Genomic DNA, 20222 nt, shown 5'->3' with positions numbered 1-20222 from the left:
CAACACCCTCTTTGTGTTCATCGTGTAACTAAAAAACAGGGATGCTCTACTGAATCCAGTTCATGCCACATTTGTATGCTTTGAAAGCGTTTGGTGGGATTGTCTGCACTGAAACGACACCTCCCTAAGTACTGCAAGTGCACTTTAATTTGTGAAGCTCTTCCTTTCATTAAAACTTTCATTAGAACGTGACCAATTATTTGCCTTGTGGAGAGAGGACGAGGCCAAACAAATGATTGATCTTTGGGCGTGCTTGTCCAAATTTGACCAGAGAAGAGCACTACATACCCTCCGCGACACTAAGTTACACGTCCACAAGGGAGATTCAGGGCTACATCAACATCTATTGTGCCATCTGTGGAGAGAACAAAAAGCTACGTACGTTTTAAGGGAGTAAAACAATACTGCTGATGTAGAAATACCAGTGATAAATCAGTGCATCCACCGGTGCTCAGTGGAAACAACAGGTAACGTTAAATTGGCAAACTTCACCTTCAAAAAGTCAACAAACCCTCAAGACAGCAGGTTACTGATGTGTAGCACAGATCAGCTCTTTCATGGTGATTTTTGATTCATTCAAAAACAGAGAAGCTATAAAAATGTTTTTATGTTCTCATGCTATTCAGCAGAACTAAAAGATTCATATAAAACTATTAATCAAATAATAAATTATGGTGTGATTGAGTGAATTAGCTCCAGCTGTGGTGTACACTTCAACGACTAAACAATTACACAGAGTTTGAAATGTTTGTTAATATAGAACATGTGTACTTTTACTCCAGAAAAAGTTTATGTACAACTACTTTACCATTACCACTTTTCTATTGTCCCTTTATTTTTCAATACCAAACTGTCATAAAACACATAAGTACATATAGAAGTAATAATCTTTTCCTTTTTCTTTTTTTTATAGCATACAAAAAAAAAAACATAAACAGGATGAGTACCTGAATACCCCCCACTCCCTCCCAATAATATAAAAATGAATGTTACAGAGAAAATGAATTGACCCATACAAAAAATACAAAACCCATACAAAAAAAAAATCAACAATAAGACAATAGTACGTATCCTTATAGTTTAATATTAACATTAACATCTGCTAGCCTCAAAAAACAAGGTCTTAACATTAATCAATATTGATATAAATCTTAACGAACAATAGTAACAATATTAATATTAATGATTACTTGCTCCTCGGTCAAAATAAATTAATAATGCTGGAATATCTTTAAATAGAATATTCTTATAAGGTAAACAGCCACTGCCGGGAATAGCAGAAAAATTTGTACAATGTCATATGGTGGGCTACAGAGAGATTTCTCGTGCTGGTAACTTTTCTAAGTATTTAAGTAATGGTTTCCAGTGAGTAAAAAATCTATCCGATGAGCCTCTGATGGAGAATTTTATCTTCTCCAATTTTAAGAGTCCTAAGATATCCTGTAGCCAGACTTTAATTAATGGTGGCTGAGATGATTTCCACAACAACAAAATTCTTTTTCTAGCGATGAGAGAAGCAAAGGCAATAAGGTTATTTTGAATAGCTGTAGTATGAAGGTTATTTGGTGGTTTGCCAAATATAGCGATATGTGGAGTCGGAGTCAATTTTATACCCAATATATCCGAAATTATTTTGAAGAATTGATGCCAAAATTCAGACAACCTAGGGCACGCCCAGAACATATGAGTAAGATTGCAAGGTATCTGTGAGCATCTGTTACATTTATCATCAAATTTAGCAGGGTATAATTTTGACAATTTTTCTTTACTGTAGTGTAATCTGTGGAAAACTTTAAATTGTATTAATGAAAGTCTGGCACAACTACAAGACGAATTAATGGCCCTTACCGCTCCCTCCCAGAACAACTCAGAAAAACTCATATGGAGTTCTGACTCCCATTTCATCTTCATTACTACTTTTCTATGTATAGGATTTATGGCAGGATACCTCTTCCCTGTGTTTCCCTGTGTTCTGTAGCTCCACGGCTGGAGACCAGAGTGATGAATCTACAACAGACATAACTAAAGTTAACCTGCTGGTTAGCTGCACAGAGCTGCACCCACAATTCATAAAAATTAGCCCACTTAGCATGCAGCAGCTATAAGTTATAAGACCTTTTAGATCTGCACAAAGTGACAGAAACAAACTTAACTGTTTTATCAGATCAGGTCAGACTAGTGATGGGTAGATGAGGCCTCACAGGGTGTGTGCTACATGACCCTTACTGTGTTTACACCGTGTTGGTGTGTTGCTTAATAGCGACATCTGCTGGATTTAAAAATCATTGCAGGCACCGTGGATAAAAACAGGTGGATACGGCAAAAGAAAAAACAAACAAAAAACCAAAAAACACACATGAAGCAGACGCTTTGATTTTCAGAACAAATTGCTTGATCTCATTTTGCTACTCTAGCAACCCTCACTTATTCTAAAAAGACAAAGTTTTAAGTGTTTTTAAACAGCTGTCTTTTTTGTGGCAAACAAATCAAAAATGCAACCAGTTACGGGAGATTTTGTGCAAGATTTGCAGAGAGATTAATGTGTTATTTGTGTTTGGATGAATATATCTGTGTTTTGAGAGAATAACATGTTTCACAGGAACGCCTTCAATTTGAATCACGACAAAGATTCGTGCAAGAGTGGAAAAGCTATAGTTGTTCTCTACATATCAGTCAGTCTAGTTTAGGTCATGCAACATATCTACACTAACTTAATACAGTTCAGAATGGTACATAAATGTTATATTACTGATGTTAACAACACATTCTGTGAAGAAGTGAAGAACTCTGGCAATCCTTATTTTGCCCTTATGGCCTACCATGCCACTCCACTGGCAAATGGATACAGTCCAACTGATCTTCTCATGGGAAGGAGGATAAGGACAACTATTCCTGTCATTCCATCACAGCTAATAATAAGCTCAAAACAATAGAACAAACTCACAGACAAAAACAAAGACAAAACTGCAACCGCAGACATAGACCACATGACAGGCAGCCTGGTTAAAAAGTGTGGCGAGAAACTGAAGTAAGTTGATTCATTCTGATATCTGGACACCAAGCGAGTGATGAATTGTCCTGTTAACATAACCAGCTGATGATAAAGTGCTAACTGAATGAAAGAGAAATGTATATTCCAGATAATTTGATTATAAAATGATCGATTAATGCAGTATGTAAATAGTTTTTGTACTTTGGACAGGTCGCCAGACTGTCACAGGGCTAACATTTAACCCAACCTCACTAATTACATATTGTTGGACTGTGGGAGGAAGTCCTAGTATCCAGAGTAGTATCCAAAAAGTTCAGAGACTGTTCAGGTAAGCCTCTCCAGGACTACCAGGATAGACAGAGTCCCCACTGTATGTGTTGTAATGCATAAGAGTGTAATAACTGAGCTCACAGGCAGAATAAAGTTAATAGAGTTTTTATAAAAGGTTAATCTATAAAGAGCTGTCTAAAACAAAGTATGAGGTAAATCAGAGATTGAATGATCATAGTTTCTAAGTCATAAGGCTTTGTGTCCATCTCGGACCAATAAATCATTTATTTGACCATGGAGACCTTGGTGCATTGAGCATTGAAGGCAAAACTTTGTTGACTTGACCCACCGCTGCATCCCTGCAAAGTTTTTAAAGCTGGACCCTGCAGGTTTAGCCAGCAAAGGTAGGACGTGCGCTGCTGCTGCTGAGATTTTTAAGTTAATATTTGACCTGTTTAATACATGGCTTTATCTCTAAGTCAGTGTGTGTTCAAGGACGTAATGACAAGGTGTGTGTGTAGGTGGAGAGAGGGAGAGAAAGAGTCTTTGATAGCGAGAGTGTTTTACAGCATTTGTCAGCGTGTGTGTGTGTGTGTGTGTGTTTGTACCAGTGACGAACACTCTGCAGGTCTGGGCAGGGTTGGCGTGTGACGTGTATGAGGGCAATAAGCTGCGCTCCCGGCTCCGTGTCACTCACTCAGACTCACACACCGAGAGGGGAAAGAGACGAGAGCGAGAGATCTGGTAAGGCTCCAACTATTTCTTCACCTGTTGAATGCGTTACTGTTAAATATGTGGTAGCAGGCATTTCCGTTCACTCCTGTTTAATGCTGTCAGTATTAGGCTGCTTCTCAGCCCTGTTTAATTTTTAACACTTTAATTAAGGCATCCTTTTCTTTATTCGCCTCCTATTACACAACACCTTTCATTCTTTATTTTGCAATCTGCACATTATATGAAACGTTACCTGCACTTCGCAAGTCTTCAAGATTTCCAGGACATGTTTGTCAGAGCACAGAAGGAAGTTTTTTTTGTTTCCTCTTCTGTTTGCCACCCTTGTAACAATCCAAAGTCTTAATTTGTTTTCAAAAACAAAGTTGATCTGAAAAGAACACCAAATATGTCTGTGGTTTCTGGTTATTAGCAGGAAGTGTACTCCTTCAGAGAAGCATTAGTGTGGACTTGGTTATTATGTAACTTGCGATGAAACGGTTTACAAGGTAATTAACAGCGTGATCACAGAGGGGGGGAAGCGATCTTGCACTTTTTCACTGCAGGGTCAAAACCCCTGAGTACGTCTCGCTTCTAGCAGCAGCGCAATCAGTGATGTCACAGCAGCTGATTTCTTGCCTCATCCTGGGCTAACACACATGTTTGTTTGGCCGCTTTTATTAATTAAAACTGTGACGCTCTCCCACCAGGCGGACAGTGCAAGCGAAGCTTTTGCTGCAGTTGCAATTCTGCCCCAAAGGCACATCTGTAAGTTGATTAACATGACTTCCTGTTAATTCACACAACAGTCGAGCAAGCAATGATCATTGAGGGCCTCAAAGGAGGAGCGCTCTAAGAGACACTCGTTGTTTGTGTTGCTTTCTTGAGAGCCGTCATTTCTCAGAGAAAACTCCAAAATCTTTGAAACTGGAAAAACGGTTCCTGCTGCAGTTGAGTGTAGAACCTCGTGTTGCCCTTGCAATGCTTGTTTGAACGTTTCAAGTTGTTTTTAGGGTTAAAATTAAAATGATGAATGCGTTAATATGAGTAGCGGTTTAAAGGAGAGAGAAAAATAAGAGTAGCCGACAAATGTAAGACAATAAAGTTGAACTTTGCCGAGCCACTTACCCTAACCTTGAAAAATGAATGCCTAGCCCTAACCCTTACCCTAAACATAACCCAAATGCAACCCTGTCACTAAAACCATATTTTGAGTCTCAAAAATGCCTTCAAACTTGTTTGACCAGGATTTTGGTCCCAACAAGTACAGTAAACTTCCAATATTTGGTCCCCACAAAGACACGCACATACACACAGGTAGGTCTGTAGACTTTTTGGACAAAACAAGTGCAATAAGTGTCGTTTCGTATTGTTTATTCTTTATGCGGATATTGTACATTTGTAGCATTCATTTCATTGTTTAGTAAAATTCGCTTAAATGTTTAGAAACCTATTGTCATTTTAAATAGCTCTATATAGCATTGTAATCACTGTGACACACAGGTCAGTCCACTGATCATAAAGTAGAGGTCAGAGGTCAAATGTGACATGATATTTTAGAAGTTATAAGGAAGTTTCAATATGTTGGCAATAGTTTCTAATAGGGCTGCGTTAACGTGGTTAATGATTATGCGATTAAAATGGACAAACTGCCCAAAATGTGTTGACAGAGACATTTCAGGGATTTTGAGTCAGTCTGCGCTCCAGATGGGTTAATTGTTAATCGCGTTAGTCATAATGACAGCATTAACGCGTGTAAGCTGCATTAATGTGTTAACGCCGAGTAACCCCTTACACAGATTGATCTGCGTTAACTCGTTAACGTGGATTAGCCTGTTTTAACGCACTAACGCGGATCAGCCGTGCCAACGCCACCAGCACATAACCTCGTTGGTGGAGGTAATAAAATAAAAAAGTCCTCACAGAGACAAAAGCACCTGCGTCTGAGCGTGCGCGTGCTACTCTTCCTGCACACGGAGTGGAGCAGTCATTAGCTACTCCAACACAGCCAGAATATAAGAAACTCATCCAAACAGCCCGTGATTTGGCACTGTGCTTACACGGGACCCCCGAAACACACATGCCAATGTTTGAAGCAGATTGTATGACTAACTTTCAGAACAGGTGGAGAATGGACAGACAAGCAGGTCGCTGACACCGACAGTTAGTCTGAAGTCATTGATTTTGGCTGCACATCCGGCTGTCTGACTCCCTGTGTGTTTATCTTCAGCGCTAAGAATGCTGCGCGTTCAGTTTTTTGACATCTGTTATCATCACAACCCCGATAACATTGACTCTGACCTCCAGCCTCGGTCACAGCCACCGATATTCAAACACAGACATTCTTGTGACGCCTGCATAGCATATCTGTTGTACAGTACTTACCATCCAGAGAGGCTGATAAAACACACACATACTCACATTGATGTGAAAAGTAATTATCTTTTGTCTATGGTCTTTTACGCTTTTTCCTTCAGCTTTTATCTCCTATCACTGTTCCTGAAATTTTGGCTGCCTGTATGGAAATGGATCAGACTGTGTGTTTGACAGAGGGCAGGGTTATGTAACAGCATTAAACTCTAATCTCTCCTCTCTCAGCAGGAACAAACCAGGAGCAGAAGGAGTGGGTGAGAAAGTGCACCAGAGGCCAAAAGAAGTGACAGACAGAAACTCGAAGAAACTATAACAAAAAGATGGCTATTGGCAGGAACTCCAGGATGAGCTCAGTCCGAAGCTCCATCAGGGCCCCAAAGTTTCTGGACAAATCAAGTGGCTTCTACGGTCGCCTCGACGAGCCCGAGGCCGCCACAGAGGTAGAGGAGACTGGTGTAAATGTTTGCAACATAGAGGAGGGAGTCTCGAGTGACCCATCCATCACCGCGGTGCACTGTTCTGATGAGAAGGAAGAAGGCGAGGTGTTTGGCTTCAGCGAAGGCATGATGGAAGATGACGATGAGAGCCTCCTGAGGAGGAAACCCAGCCGCCGCAGCAGCAGGTGGAGGAGAAGCTCCAGGAGGAAGCAGAAAGAGGGGAGAGCAGAGGAGGACGCAGCCAGAGAGGAGAGGCCCAGCCTGGGCACGGAGGGTCCAGCTGACTTCCCCGAGGACATCAGGGTGAAGATTGAGGTAGAGATGGAGAACCTGAAGAAGGTGGAGGAAGAAAATGAAAAGGCGGGCAGGGAGAAGGAACCCGTGCTCGTTCACTTCCCGGCTCGGGAGGACGCTGACGACCAAGTCCTTATCCGAGACAAGAAGAGAGGAAGAGAAGACGAAGAGGAGGAGGAGAGGAGGATGACGAAGGAGCAAGAGGAAGGGATGAAAGTGGTGAAGAGGAAAAATTACCGCAAGGTGAGAGAAAATGTGCGGTGTTGTTTTAGGCTGCAGACTTGTATCAACTTCCTCTTCAGTTTGTCACATTTACATAAACTCCATATTTAGCTTCGCTCCGTCGGGTTAAACTTTAAGCCGAAGCTGAAGGTTGTATAACTGCACGCCCAGCATGTGTGGACAAGAGGGGTAAAGTTCTCCCTCGCCATCCTCCACGTAATGCACTCTGGGTTATTAACTGCCATGGAAACTATCATATCACCTTAATAACATGTTGCCACTGCGCGTCCAAGGTCCAGCGGCCACTGGTGCGTGTCACGGCACATGAAGTCACCCCCAAATGAGTTTTTCCTTTACGTCATTTTTAATGACGAAAAATTAAGCAGGTTATTGTAAAGAATCTCTGTTCCTGCTGACACACACACACACACACACACACACACAGAGGTGACATTCCTGTGGCTCCTCTATCATGTCCTCAGTGGAACGAGGTCAGGTGATGCTGACCCGCCTGCTAAACCCCACACCGTGAAAAAACATTCCAGTGCTGTTAATCAGCTCCGCTCTGCAGACGATTGGTTGGTTTCTGCTCAGTGTGCGGCGCTGGTTAAATATTTAGCCATGAGTTACCACAGCCTCGGCTCACAACCTGTTTCCAGTGAGCTCATTATTTTCCAGATGGACTTTTAGACTATAATAAAGCTCATTGGTTCTTTTTATAGAAAAAGTCAATAGTGTGTCTCTTGGAATTTCCCAGGAAGCAGCCGTGCTGCGACACAACAGAAACAATCATTAATTTGTATACTGAACACAGGAATTCCAGTGAATTCCAGGAAAAATCATTTTATTCAGTGCACAAGAAATGAGCCTAGTGCAGGATAATGTCAAACGTTATCATTCAACATATGTAAAAATTCGAAGTAAAACTTACAGTAATACATTTATATTAAGCAAATGGCTACTTCCAGATGTTTATTACTATTTTAACTGTTTAATGAAGCACTTGGCCAATTTAAATTCAGCATCTAACTACAAACTCAATTCAAGACTGAAGAGCTCAGTCACAAAACAGCTTCATGGAGCTGCTTTGATTACTGACTCATTATCGACACAAGAGCACTGAGGTCTCCTGTGGTGTGATCCTTTGGGTCCTAGCAGTTGGTGTTTACTCCATTGTTTCACACATGCTCGAACAGACTGTGATGTAGAGTTTCGAGGGCGCTCGAGCAGCTGTGTCATATTCCCTGAGGTGTTGCTGAGCTGTTTTGTCTGTGATGCAATGTCCTGCTAGGGGAGACTGCTGCCATTGGGGAGTGCCTTTATCATTGTAACATTGTAACTACATCTGAGGTTCTTCTTGTCACCTGTCAGTGGCTGTAATGTAGCTAACCCTTATTCCTCCTGTTCCCACCAGGCCTTGGACCGAGCACTGCGCCGCGGCTGGGGGGCCTTCGTCGCCAACCTCTACAGCGTCACACTCGCACCGGTGAACTCCTCGCCATCGTCGTCTTCACCGTCGTCGAAGAAGAAGCACCAGCACAATTCAGTGTTAGCAGAATTTCAATAGAAATGGAGATAGAGATGGACAATGAAGCTTGAGGCTTCTTAATATTTAATAATATCAGGGTCATGCAGTGTTTTACCGTGACTGCTGCAAAGTATCGGACAATCCTGCCTGTATAACATTTACCACATGACATGTCTGAGTCATCACCTCAGGAATATTAATCAGTTATGTAACTTACTGAGTCTTAATTACTCAGCTGAACCTTTATCGCCTTATTAGGATGCACCTTAGTCAGGACACAAACTGCAGGGATCCACTTTAGCTCGATGGGCTGCTGGTTTTACAGTGAAGTCTATGAGACTGGCCTGAACAGAAATCCCTGGTCTTTATGTGACTGAGTTCAGCAGCTGCTGGTACCCTTCTAATCTCCAGTTTTAGTCAAGTAAGAGCATTTTAGCTCTTAATATCCAGTTCGTTACTAAGAGCTCGCAGTGCAAATGATCGCTGCTTCCTTTGGTTTAGCGCTGTGAAACTCCTCGAGTGTTGATGTGTAACCAAAGGGGGTGGAAAGTTTAAAACGTAGCAGCTGACTGATGGACTTTAGCTGGGGAGTAATACACACTTCTGCAGGATTATCCGTGGTGCTCGTTGCCTAATCAGACAAGCTATTTATGAGTGTAGGACATGCACAATTGTATGCAGTAAATCAGTAATTAAACTTTATTAGGGATTCACATTATTATGGACACATTCTATTATTTATGTGGGCTTTATTGCAAGTGAAAAAGACGGACAGGGTCCAGCCTTGTGCAAAGGAATATGTAAGAGTTATCTATTACAGGTTTTTAGTTTTTTCCTCATGAGGTCCCTGCGTGTGTGTTCTAGTGAAGGTTATTAAACCTGAAGGGACAGAGCAGGGAGGTGTAAGCTTAGATGTCCGTCCAGAAAAAGATAATGCTTATTTTTGGTCAAAAAAGTCATATTAAATAGTGCATCTCTATTTGAATGCAAAGTTGTGTCTTTTTTATGTGTTTGATTTGTAAAACTGACGGCTGTATTTAAGAACTATTAATAATGGACGTTTTTAGATGTGACAAAAATGCAATAAATGGTCTTTAATTTTCAAACATTCATTCATCTATTTTTTATTGCCCTGTATCCACTTCACAGATACTGAACAGATGTCTGCAAATATATATATATATATATATATATGTACTCTAAGCACGAGATCCATAACAGCAGGGTGCAAGATGGTAGCAGGCAGGGCATACAGGGAATGCCATAACCAAGTGTCCAGCACAGTATACAGAAACATCTGTGCCGAGTATGACCTAGAAGTCCCGAGGTCAAAATGGGAGATGCCCCCTAGGGTGGTGGAGAATGGCCGAGCTAATATCCTTCCAGATATGGACAAAATGGTGGTGGCTAACCAACCGTACACAGTGGTGTTAGACAAGCAGAGGAAGACGGCCATAGTGGTAGACGTAGCAATACCGAATGACAGCAACATCAGGAAGAAGGAACACGCGAAGCTTGAGAAATACCAAGGGCTCAGAGAAGAGCTTGAGAAGATGTGGCGAGTGGCTCCAGCAGATCCCAGGAACAACATCGGAGAGCTCTGTCCAGAAGTGCAAAGACAGGTACAGCAAAGATACTTCGCAGGACCCCCAAGCTCCAGGGCCTCCCGAACATGAAGGATAAAAGATGGGAACTTTAAATTTATATATCTATATATATATATATATATATATATATATATATATATATATATATATAAATTTAAAAAACATACACTTTAAAAAAATTAAAGGAAATGAACACTTTAGATCTCAGTGGGAACAAATGCAGATCTATACTGATATGGACTGGGTAATGTGCTAGGAACTAAAGGATCCCACATTGATAGAAATGAAAATGATCAACCTACAGAGAACCTACAGCTCCAAAGAAACCTTGAAAATCAAGTTAACAAATTATGCAGCAGCTCAAAATGATACTCAGTAGTTTGTGTGGCCCCCACGTACTTGTATGCATGTCTCAGATTGTTGGAGCATGCTCCTAATGAGACAGTCTGGTCTCCTGGTGAATGTCCTTCCAGATCTGAACCAGGGTATCACTGAGCTCCAGGACAGTCTGAGGTGTAACCTGGTGGACTTGGATGAATCAGATTTTAATTAGTTTGGATGAATAAAAAAGAGTCATTTAGAAAATCCATCATCCACTGTAATTGTTGCTGTGACCTACAAAGATAGCTGAATCTAGATAAAGACTTAATCTGCTCGGCTTTATAACCGGTATTCTTAAAAAAAAAAAAGCAGTTATAAGTTGGTCCAAATGCCAGCTATGACCTGCGTGATGAATCACACCACTCTATTACTCTGTCAGGGACAGCACTTCGTATTAGGCTTCATAAAGCATAATGTAGAGCGCCTCTAGAGTGCAGTGATATACACATTCACCTAACAAGCAAAAGATCCCCAGTTTGATTCTGGCAGAAGACACAAATCCTTTTTGGGATTGTGTCAGGAAGGGCATCTGATGGGGGGGAAAAAACCTTTTAACTCAAAATAAAGAGCTGCCCACAGTGGGTGAACCTGTGAGAAAGGGAGTGTGAGTTTCCACCAAGTAATGTATTTGGTTCTTACAGGTCGAGCCAGTGAGCATTTTGATCATAGCTTTCACCTCCATGACTGCTGCAGTGTACACGCTGTAGTATAAAGATTTTTTTTTTTTAAATTTTTTCTAACTCACCTATTCAATCATCATTTCTGTCATCCTTGAAGTCAGATGTACTTCAAAAGCTGCTGCCTGTGCTCACTCTGGTTACCATGGAACGTACTGTTTCAGGTTGGATTCATCATTTGCCGTCACTATCTGGTTATTTTGCCCTCACACATGAGCTGCTGGCTGGCAGGAAGTATCAGAAACACATTGTTCATGTTGTGGTAGCACTTCATACTTCATCCAAGCACTGTGTGTTCCAGATCGATGGCTGGACTGTGTTTCATTTTCTGCCTTAAAAAAAAAACAGAGCGAGAGAGATAAAACCATGTCTTTTTTTTTTTTTTACACTTTGGAGAATCCGAGCATAATAAGAGAGACATTTGGACATTATCTCTACATGGGGACAAGGGATGCAAGTAAAGACTAGAGAGGGGAATGAGAGATGATAAGTAAAAAATTCATTCCTAATTTAAGGTTGTGTTCAAATCCTGAACTCAGTGAAAAGAAATCACTCCAGTAAATGAACAATGTTTAGTTTGCAATAGTCATACCCAGATCCTGATCTCGCCCACTGCTGGAATGGAGGATATTTACATGAAAGAATAACAATGTGGAGGGTGGAAGAGTAGAAAATCACGTGTTCTGAGTCAAAATTGCTTTTGCATTATTTGGCTACGCAGGTATTACTGATAGCAAAGTGCTCCGCTGTTTAAATATATGTTATGTTTTAGCTGGATAATTCTTTTCTGTCCTGCCTGATGTAGAAATTGGATTCCCCCCCTCCACACTCACTAAGGTCTGTAAAATCTGCAGCCTGTTTCTGTGTCTTTGCTGCCATCTGGTGGAGGTAAAAATGGCGCTCAATCTTAGCGGAAGTGACGTAGTAAAATCCACTCTCTCTAGGCTTTCTTCAGCTACATGCTGAGAGCGATGTTCTTGCGTTAAAAATACAGAGTTTAGGTTGTGTACAAAATACTCTATCCAGTTTAATTCACTCATAGCTGAATACAGATAAGAGTCAAGATAAGCGTTAGCCACTCGGTGACGTTTGCCGGTGGGCGGAGTCCAACAGGCGGGACATAAAAACGAGATGCACCGCGCTCTTCTTCCACTTCCTTCGATGTTCTGGCAGAGGTAAGATTTGTGCAACACTTAGCCACTTTATTTCAGCTGCAGAGTTTATCCACTAATTTGATGATTTAAAGAAAGAAACTACTGTAGTGATACTGCAGTTTCACGTTAGTTCACTTCTCATTTTCAGCCATTTTAAATGCTGCGTGGTGTTTTTGCTAGAAGTTTCTCTGCATTGAGCACCGACCAGATTTTAGTGTAATCTTCAACCATCCACCAGCAGAATTTAAACATTTCGACGGAAACTTATGTCACTACTAATAAAAATATGTTCTCTACCTGATGCATCCAGTATTGAGACATAAACGTAAAGCAGGCTTGCATTTTAGTGGCTTCAGAAGTGACCGCACTGCATCTAACAGCGTCTCTAAATGATGAAACTTTTCACAGACCTGTCCTGAATGGCAGTGATTGCACTCTTTTTATTCTGATTTGAGACGCTGTTAAGCTTAATTTTCATACTGTTTCATGGGAACAGTAGCACGTTGAATTTTAGCGGTCACGTGGTAAACGGCATGGCTAGCTGGTTGCTAGCTGCAGCATGCTAACGCATTCTTTCTTTTCTTTCCAGATGTGGAGCTGCTGGAAACGTGCTTCCTGCACAGGTAATGTCTGTTTACAGATTCGCTTTACTGCATTATAAAGTGGAGAGTAGGGTCATGCAAACTGATTAAACGGCATAACGTGAAAGGTCATGCTACTGTGATGACCTGTTTGAACTCTCTCACTGAATAAAAACGTTGAAGACAGCATTTCAAACACTGAGTAGCATGAAGGAATCACCACTGATCATCTCATGCTTTTTCTTTTACAACTCCATAATGGCGCCATCTTTTTTTTTTTTTCTCCTCGTCTGGTTTCAGGCATGGCCTGTGATGACACTTCCTACATCAGGTAATTAGAAAATGCTCTGAGTGCTTCAGATTTTAATCTGGATTAGGAATTTGAATGATCTCTCTCAGTGGCTCTGCAGTTAAACATCTGTGTGGCTATAAATGAGCATGTTGTGCTGCGGTGATGAGTCTTGGAACTCTCTCTTACTGAATCAGCGTTTTGAAGAAACTTCTTTACCAGATTCTGAGCAGCATGAAGGCTCCAACCTGATTGTGCTGTAATGGCTCTTAAAACACTTATAAGACAATGACTGTGGTTTAAAGTTAAGGGCAGTGATTGAATTGACAAATCTCTAGTTGACTTCTAATTTCCTGAGGGCTTACAGATATCATTAACCAAAATATTTATTTATTTTTTTCTATGTAGGTCCTCTGATGTGAACCCTGCAGTGTTCAGAGTGGCTTAAATCCAGAGGTCAGTAAAGATTTTCTGCTGTTGTTCAAATTCCACAGTTGGGTTTTAAGCATGATGATTACCATTAATGACAAGCATATGCCTGATTAATGTGATGTCAACCTTTAATCTGATTACCCTTTAATTTAGGGCTAACAAACATGTAAATGTTATTGCAAATTATTAACAGTCTGATATTTCTTTGCTAGGCTAAAGTTGGAGTTGTTTCAGAAGGAAGCGATGCCAAATCAGCATGTAAGTATTAAGCTTTAATTTGTTCAGGTTAAGGTGAAATTGTCAGAAATGCCAATTTCCCCAAATTCTATAAATTGAATCTGAAATGCTAAATTAGTTTATTGGTTCCATAATGTGAGGCATTTCTGACCGTTTGAAAGGATGAAATGGGTTAGCACCCATCAAACACCTGGACGACATATGTCACATGGCAGTTTGTCACCAAAGCCCTGATCAAACATGCAAGTCCTTAATGGCACAAGAAGTAGTTCCTGCTTTTTATTAACAGTCCAACTTCTCCTTTAGGGACTTCCACCAAATGCTTGGGGAGGAAGGCAGTCGTGAAGGTTTCAAGGTAAGAATTTAAGACTTGAATATTCTTTCTGTTGAGCTTGTAGTGCAGAGACGAGACGTCTCATCTGCAGCGCAGTTTCAGTGATGATGAAACTTAGCTCACTTTGACCCGATGTGAAACGACACGAACATCTGAGCAACTGCAGCTTTTCACTTTGAAGGATTTTCTATCATCTGTGTATTTTATTTGTCATAATACAATCTATATGGCCACTTGAGTGATGTAAATGATTTCTGTTGTCAGGTGACTTGACTGCTTCAGCAGCTCCATGGAGCTTTCCCTGTCAAAGGTATGTTTATAAAAAAAAAAAAAAAAACCCTGCACAGTTTTAAATATTCAGACCTGCTGAAAATGATGAGAGAAATTTTGGAATCTCGTTCGTCTGAACTGCTGTTGATAAAATTTAAATCTGAAGTCGGTGATGGTCCACAGGGAACACTGTGAGACTTGAACCTCCTTTCTGTACCTTGACTTGATGCAATCATCTTACAGGTAGCTGAAGTTTGGACTTCAGGTGCTGCTATCACCTTCCCAGCTGTTTGTCCAGGTGGGTGAACTCTGTAGATTCGTTTTAGTGCTCATCGAGACATCTTTATGTAGGAGGCTTAGAGCTTGATGGACTCTAAAAACTTTAATTTAGACTGATGCGTGTCGCTCCAGTTTCCTGTATGATGATACTAGCACACGTCTTACGCCTCGTGTCAATGCCAGACCTGAAAAGGTGAACCCACTGGTGTTGCCTTGGCAATAAGGGGATGACCTGTTGGGGTTACCAACAGTCTGAATGGAAACATAATGGAATTGTGAATCATCTGATGTTTATCTGCAGAGGAACAAACCTGTAGCCTAATGTCATTGTGAGCAAACGTGGCTAATGTAACTTTGTGTCGTCCTTCAGGACAGAGCTGCCTGTCAAAGCTGTGAGCTGGACGCAAGCCCTAGGTAGGTGCTGTGCATGTTAACCATCAGAAAAGTGATCATAGTAAAAATGAAGGATGAATGATTCTGGTATTAAGGTCTAAAACTGTGCGGTCATGCTTCCTGTCTGATAAGACTGTGAAAGCCCTGGATCTTGACTTTAGTACTGCTGGGTTTGTGCCAATGATGAATAGTTCAGACAGTCAAAGAGGGGGTTCACTCGGCCCCCTCCATCTCAGTTGGTCTCCCCTCCTGTTGACCCAGCATGGCACTGAGAACCCTGACTGTTACCCCTCCAGGTGTAAGGTGACCTGCTGGTGCTCTGATGGAGAAGGAGTGCTGACTGAGGCATGGCTGAAAGGAGTTTTCTGATCGCATCCCAGAAATTTCATATTTAAACTTCTTTGACACTTTATAACACAGTGGCTTTGAATGCTGCTTTATAGAGGAGGATACTTAATACTTGTCTGTCTTTAAACAGCTTTAAACACCAGATCGTCAGTTCAGTCGGTCCATGCTGGTGAGTACAAACACTGCTTCTGTTTTGTTAACAGCATGCAGCAGCTTTATGTCCAGTTAAACATTAAACAGAAGTGATGAGTTTGTTTTACCGCCCCAGTCTGAAGATTCATGACTGATTGGTAGACTCTGATCTCAGCAGCTAAAATGTGTTCTCAGTCACTCGCCAAGCAGACTCTACTAACACATTTCATCTATTGCAGGTTTCTTGTTTGAGGCAATGGCGTCATGTGGTCTGTCCAGCACCTCATGTCATGAGACATTGCGCACAGTCATGATGGTGAGTAACCAGTTTAAACTGGGAAAGTTACTTAATTAGGCAACGGTTTAGTGTTAAGCAGAAGTGATGAGGTTGTTTTACCGCCCCAGTCTGAAGATTCATGACTGATTGGTATACTCTGATTTAAAACTGACTTAATCATAACATGAGCGTTCCTGCCCTCAATGTTTCTAAGTTTGTTTGTTTTTAAACTTTGCAGATTGGTACACGCCACATCGTGATGACCTCCTGTGTGCTGCCACCAAGATGACTGCAGTTTGAACTACACTGGAATTGTGTGGACACCTGTGATAATGTTTACATTTGTGGGGTTCTGTCACTTAAAATTTGCAGCAACAAAACAATAAAGTGTTTAAAATTTAGCAGACTAAGCTGTTTTATTTCAAGTGTGACTGCGGGGAGACTCTATAAACCAGAACATTTTAATAGTGCAAGTTTTTAGAATGTCAGGTTTCTGGCTTAAAGGGATGACACAGAATGCTTTGTGTTGTAGCACAAATTAAATCAAACCTAAATGCTAACTGTCAATTAGCTTGAGGCTGATAAATGAGATTACAAATTATGCAGAACTAGCACTGGCCTATGCAAGAATGGTGGAAAGTACCAAATTTGGCTCTGTAGGAGCTTGTGATACAACCAGAATTTGCAAAGAATTGCATGTCAAAGAGAGAACTTTAGACTACAAAGATGAGCATAACAAGTTGTCTGCAAGAATCAAGTGTGGATGTTGTAAGAAGACAACTGCAGTGTTTTGCCACAAGAATGTATGAACTTTTATTACTGGGTTCATGCACGTAAACTATGGTCAGTCTCCTTTAAATCAGTGCAAACCCAGGACGGCTGGATAAATCATTAGTTGATGGGACAAGTATAAAAGCATTCAGTCACTTAAGGCGGCAGGTCATGAACAAAGACCAGCTGGTCTGCAGTTAAACATTCAGTCAGCAGTGAAGATCCTCGCAGCGATGTCATCTAATAACCAGTCCACGCCAGCTAACAAGTTCTCTCCTGTTACTGCACTGCAACCAATGATACACCAGTGATGACTTTTGATGTTATCCAGGGCCAGCGCCTGCAGAAGAACAAAGTGTCAGCATCCACTGTTGATATATGCAACTATATCATTGCTGAAATGCAGTGACAGCAGTGTCAAGTGGGCGCAGAGCTCACCTCTCGTATTGCCTCTTTGGACAGAGCTCCTGGTAAATCCTGTTTGTTGGCAAAAACCAGCAGCGTTGCACCAGCTAACCTCTGCAAAGAACGGAGCGCAGCTTATTTAAAAATAGCATAACGTGTTCATACTGAAATCAAATTTACATATTTTGATTCTGGCTTGCAGGGCTGTTTGTCCATGGAGGCCAGTGAGAGTTGCCCAGTTTTGAAAATATCTTAAAAGATATAGAAAGTCCAGACAACTCAGAAAAACAAGACTGATAAAAACGATTAAAGATTTGCTTTCTATTAAAGATAAATGGATACTTCTGATTCCTTTGGGCGAAATATTCCTTTTAAATGACAGGCAGAATAACAGGGTTAAGGCTGGTGTTCAGGACTAGTGAGTGTCACATTTTCACACACCTACCCGTCTGGTCTAACGGTTACCACAAACCCATTACGTTTATTTTAAACTCTTTTATCCTTTTTAAAAAACCCAAAAACAACCAAAATAAAGGATTCTGTCACTCCACTGTGTGTCATTCTCATATACCTCCTCCAGGAGGAGTGCGCTGAGCTCCTGTCTGCAGTCCTCCAGTCTGAGTCTGTCTGCGCTGTCCACCACCCACACCAGCCCATCTGTGCTCTCAAAGTAGTTCCTCCAGTAGGAGCGCAGTGACTTCTGACCGCCTACGTCCCAAATATTCAGTTTAAACCTGGAAACACGAGGAGTGGGAGGCATGAATGGAAATGTACAGACTGGGCTAGAAAAAAAAAAAGATGAATGTGGAAAAACAGGTCTAAAGAATACTTTTGTACATTAACACAGAAGGTTTTCAGCAAACGTTTGCCTCCGTTCTACTTTTAAATACAGTACGAACCACAAGTTGGCAAGCAGCCTGAGAACAAAGTGCTCTATTGGGACAATACAGTCCCATTTGGTTTTATGGTAAGATGGGGCCTGATTATTTAAGAGATGAAGGATTTTAACTTTGATTCTGGATTTAACAGGCTGACACACAGAAATAAAAGCCAAATAAAAAGGCACCACGGGCTGAAGGAAATAGAGGCAAATAGATCTAAAGGGATAAAGCATTTCCTGTGACTTTTATTCCTTTATTACACTGAAGCTTCATTTATTATTTGTCATGGTTTTCACACAAGACAATACACAAAACCTACTTTCATATTCATATAGGCACATTTTAATTTTAGATTATTCTATCGACCATCTTTGAAATTTTTCCGTGACTAGATTAGTTGTTTTTTTTTAAAGAAACATAGGTGTCAAAGCAACGTGCGTGTGCGCGTGTTTGAGCCCGTGCGCGCGTTACCCTTTGTGCTCCAGCGTTTTGATGTTGAAGCCCAGTGTGGGCGAGATGGTGCTGACGTCCTCCCCGTTGAATTTTTTCAAGATGGTCGTCTTCCCCGCGTTGTCCAGACCTCTGCACGCGCCAGGTTAAAGACAACTCACACACCTGAGGGGTTTTAATCGATTAATCAGCGTCTCGTATATTTACTTGAATACGTGTAATAGCTAGCATAGCAAGAAGGATGAATCCGCACAGAGGAAAAATAAAGAGAAAGGCGTTATCCGGCATCTTTATCTAACGACACAGACACACAGAGAATCTTGCGGGTTCTTATTTGATACAGGTATAGTTATAATAAACCAAGTGCACGAATGCCACTTTGTTTTCAGCCTAGCCAAACCTGTCACAGAAAGGATACAGCATCAGCAGCCTCATCTCGCGCTCCTTCTGTTTCATCTTCTTCAAAATTGTTAGTAAACCCATCGTGGCGCTACCCCGTTTAACTGTTATATTGTAATAAATGTATGTTATAATTTTAAAGTTTAGTATGATAATGTTCGGCTCTCATAAGCAGCATTGCGACTCAGGAAGAAGCCACAGTGCTAATCCCGCCCCATGTAGCCACCGATTGGCTTGTTTCGCAGCAAGAGAACGTGGATTGGTTGATTTTAACTTCCGGCGCCGGCAGATTGGTCAGTGTGTATTTTTAAGGTGTGGCCGGGCTATAAGAATTAGAGAACTACTGTGATGGTTTGCGGCAGCGCCCACTTGTGTCTGTTGTGGAAATTACACATTTGAGTCGGTTTGGGGAATGTTCTAATTTTCAAAATAGAAAATTTTAACGATCTTTTGAAAATGAAAACAAGCATCAGAAATGTGAACATGTTTACATTTAGGAGTTGTGAATGTGAAAAATCCTATAGCTGCTTGAATGTTAATAAATGGTTAACACTCTTTATGGAACCACTGAGACCCATTTAGGAAGCAGCTATTTTTACCACAGAGTTTTCAACCACTGAATCCACTTTACAGATTTTTGCAAAGATTTCTTAGGCGCTTCTTTTCTAATTTTTAACAAAATACACTGGAAAAATTGCAATGACACCTTTTTAGGATAAATGTGATTTATTAATAAACATTAATAAATCTAATTAATAATCTAATTAATCTAAGTTAATATACAGAGAACCAAAGAAAATAAGTACAGTTCAGGCTCTGTAGTCCAAAGCTTTACCATACCAGCTCTTTCCCTCTTCTTCTTATTCTTCTTAAAAAAAATAAATGAAAACAAAAACATAGTTTCTTCATTCAGTCTTAAACTGTAAAGTAAAATCTGAGTTGTTTCATATTTTTTTTCTTGCATGATTTACTTAAGATAACAAAACAATTTAAATTAACAACCTTTTTTATGTAGGAGTTAAACAAGTCAGTTAATCTAAACGTAAAATATGAATTTTTTTAGAGAAAACATAATATATTTAAGTAAGATGCGACATT

The 20222-nt window shown here is 40.8% G+C and overlaps 2 protein-coding genes, 1 long non-coding RNA gene and 4 other non-coding genes across 8 annotated transcripts; 6 read left to right on the top strand and 1 right to left on the bottom strand.

The window, feature by feature from the left end:
- The first annotated feature begins 3922 nt into the window (after window positions 1-3922).
- On the top strand, window positions 3923-9895 carry sb:cb1058 (uncharacterized protein LOC394209 homolog). Of its 2 annotated transcripts, none has more exons than XM_063465347.1 (3): window positions 3923-4006; window positions 6572-7320; window positions 8714-9895. In XM_063465347.1, exons 2-3 carry the CDS (start codon window positions 6667-6669, stop codon window positions 8864-8866), a joined length of 807 nt encoding a protein of 268 aa, XP_063321417.1. In that variant the 5' UTR covers window positions 3923-4006; window positions 6572-6666; the 3' UTR covers window positions 8867-9895. The 2 variants fall into 2 exon arrangements, with proteins under 2 accessions (XP_063321417.1, XP_063321423.1); XM_063465353.1 differs by having other exon boundaries at window positions 3967-4006; window positions 6575-7320.
- A 2708-nt stretch (window positions 9896-12603) lies between these two features.
- LOC134619499 (uncharacterized) lies at window positions 12604-16619 on the top strand. The gene is made up of 12 exons (XR_010091995.2): window positions 12604-12667; window positions 13236-13269; window positions 13528-13558; window positions 13925-13972; window positions 14161-14206; window positions 14492-14540; window positions 14784-14829; window positions 15033-15087; window positions 15439-15482; window positions 15940-15978; window positions 16181-16257; window positions 16457-16619. It is a non-coding gene; the product is annotated as an uncharacterized LOC134619499 (long non-coding RNA).
- LOC134625086 (small nucleolar RNA SNORD29) lies at window positions 14616-14680 on the top strand. The gene has a single exon (XR_010093699.1). It is a non-coding gene; the product is annotated as a small nucleolar RNA SNORD29 (small nucleolar RNA).
- Window positions 15204-15329, top strand: LOC134625089 (small nucleolar RNA SNORD22). The gene has a single exon (XR_010093702.1). It is a non-coding gene; the product is annotated as a small nucleolar RNA SNORD22 (small nucleolar RNA).
- LOC134625087 (small nucleolar RNA SNORD31) lies at window positions 16045-16116 on the top strand. Its single transcript, XR_010093700.1, has one exon. It is a non-coding gene; the product is annotated as a small nucleolar RNA SNORD31 (small nucleolar RNA).
- LOC134625088 (small nucleolar RNA SNORD31) lies at window positions 16314-16385 on the top strand. Its single transcript, XR_010093701.1, has one exon. It is a non-coding gene; the product is annotated as a small nucleolar RNA SNORD31 (small nucleolar RNA).
- A 385-nt stretch (window positions 16620-17004) lies between the features above and the next one.
- On the bottom strand, window positions 17005-19332 carry arl2 (ADP-ribosylation factor-like 2). The gene is made up of 5 exons (XM_063465327.1): window positions 19144-19332; window positions 18747-18857; window positions 17966-18128; window positions 17428-17508; window positions 17005-17329 (listed from the first exon to the last, which is right to left on the bottom strand). The coding sequence occupies exons 1-5, from the start codon at window positions 19206-19208 to the stop codon at window positions 17195-17197; spliced, it is 555 nt and encodes a 184-aa protein (XP_063321397.1). The 5' UTR covers window positions 19209-19332; the 3' UTR covers window positions 17005-17194.
- Between the last annotated feature and the right edge of the window lie 890 nt (window positions 19333-20222).

This window comes from Pelmatolapia mariae, linkage group LG3_W (assembly GCF_036321145.2).
Source record: "Pelmatolapia mariae isolate MD_Pm_ZW linkage group LG3_W, Pm_UMD_F_2, whole genome shotgun sequence".
Lineage (NCBI taxonomy): Eukaryota > Metazoa > Chordata > Actinopteri > Cichliformes > Cichlidae > Pelmatolapia > Pelmatolapia mariae.
The sequence above is the reverse complement of the archived record's forward strand: the minus strand, read 5'-3'. Positions and strand labels throughout refer to the sequence as shown.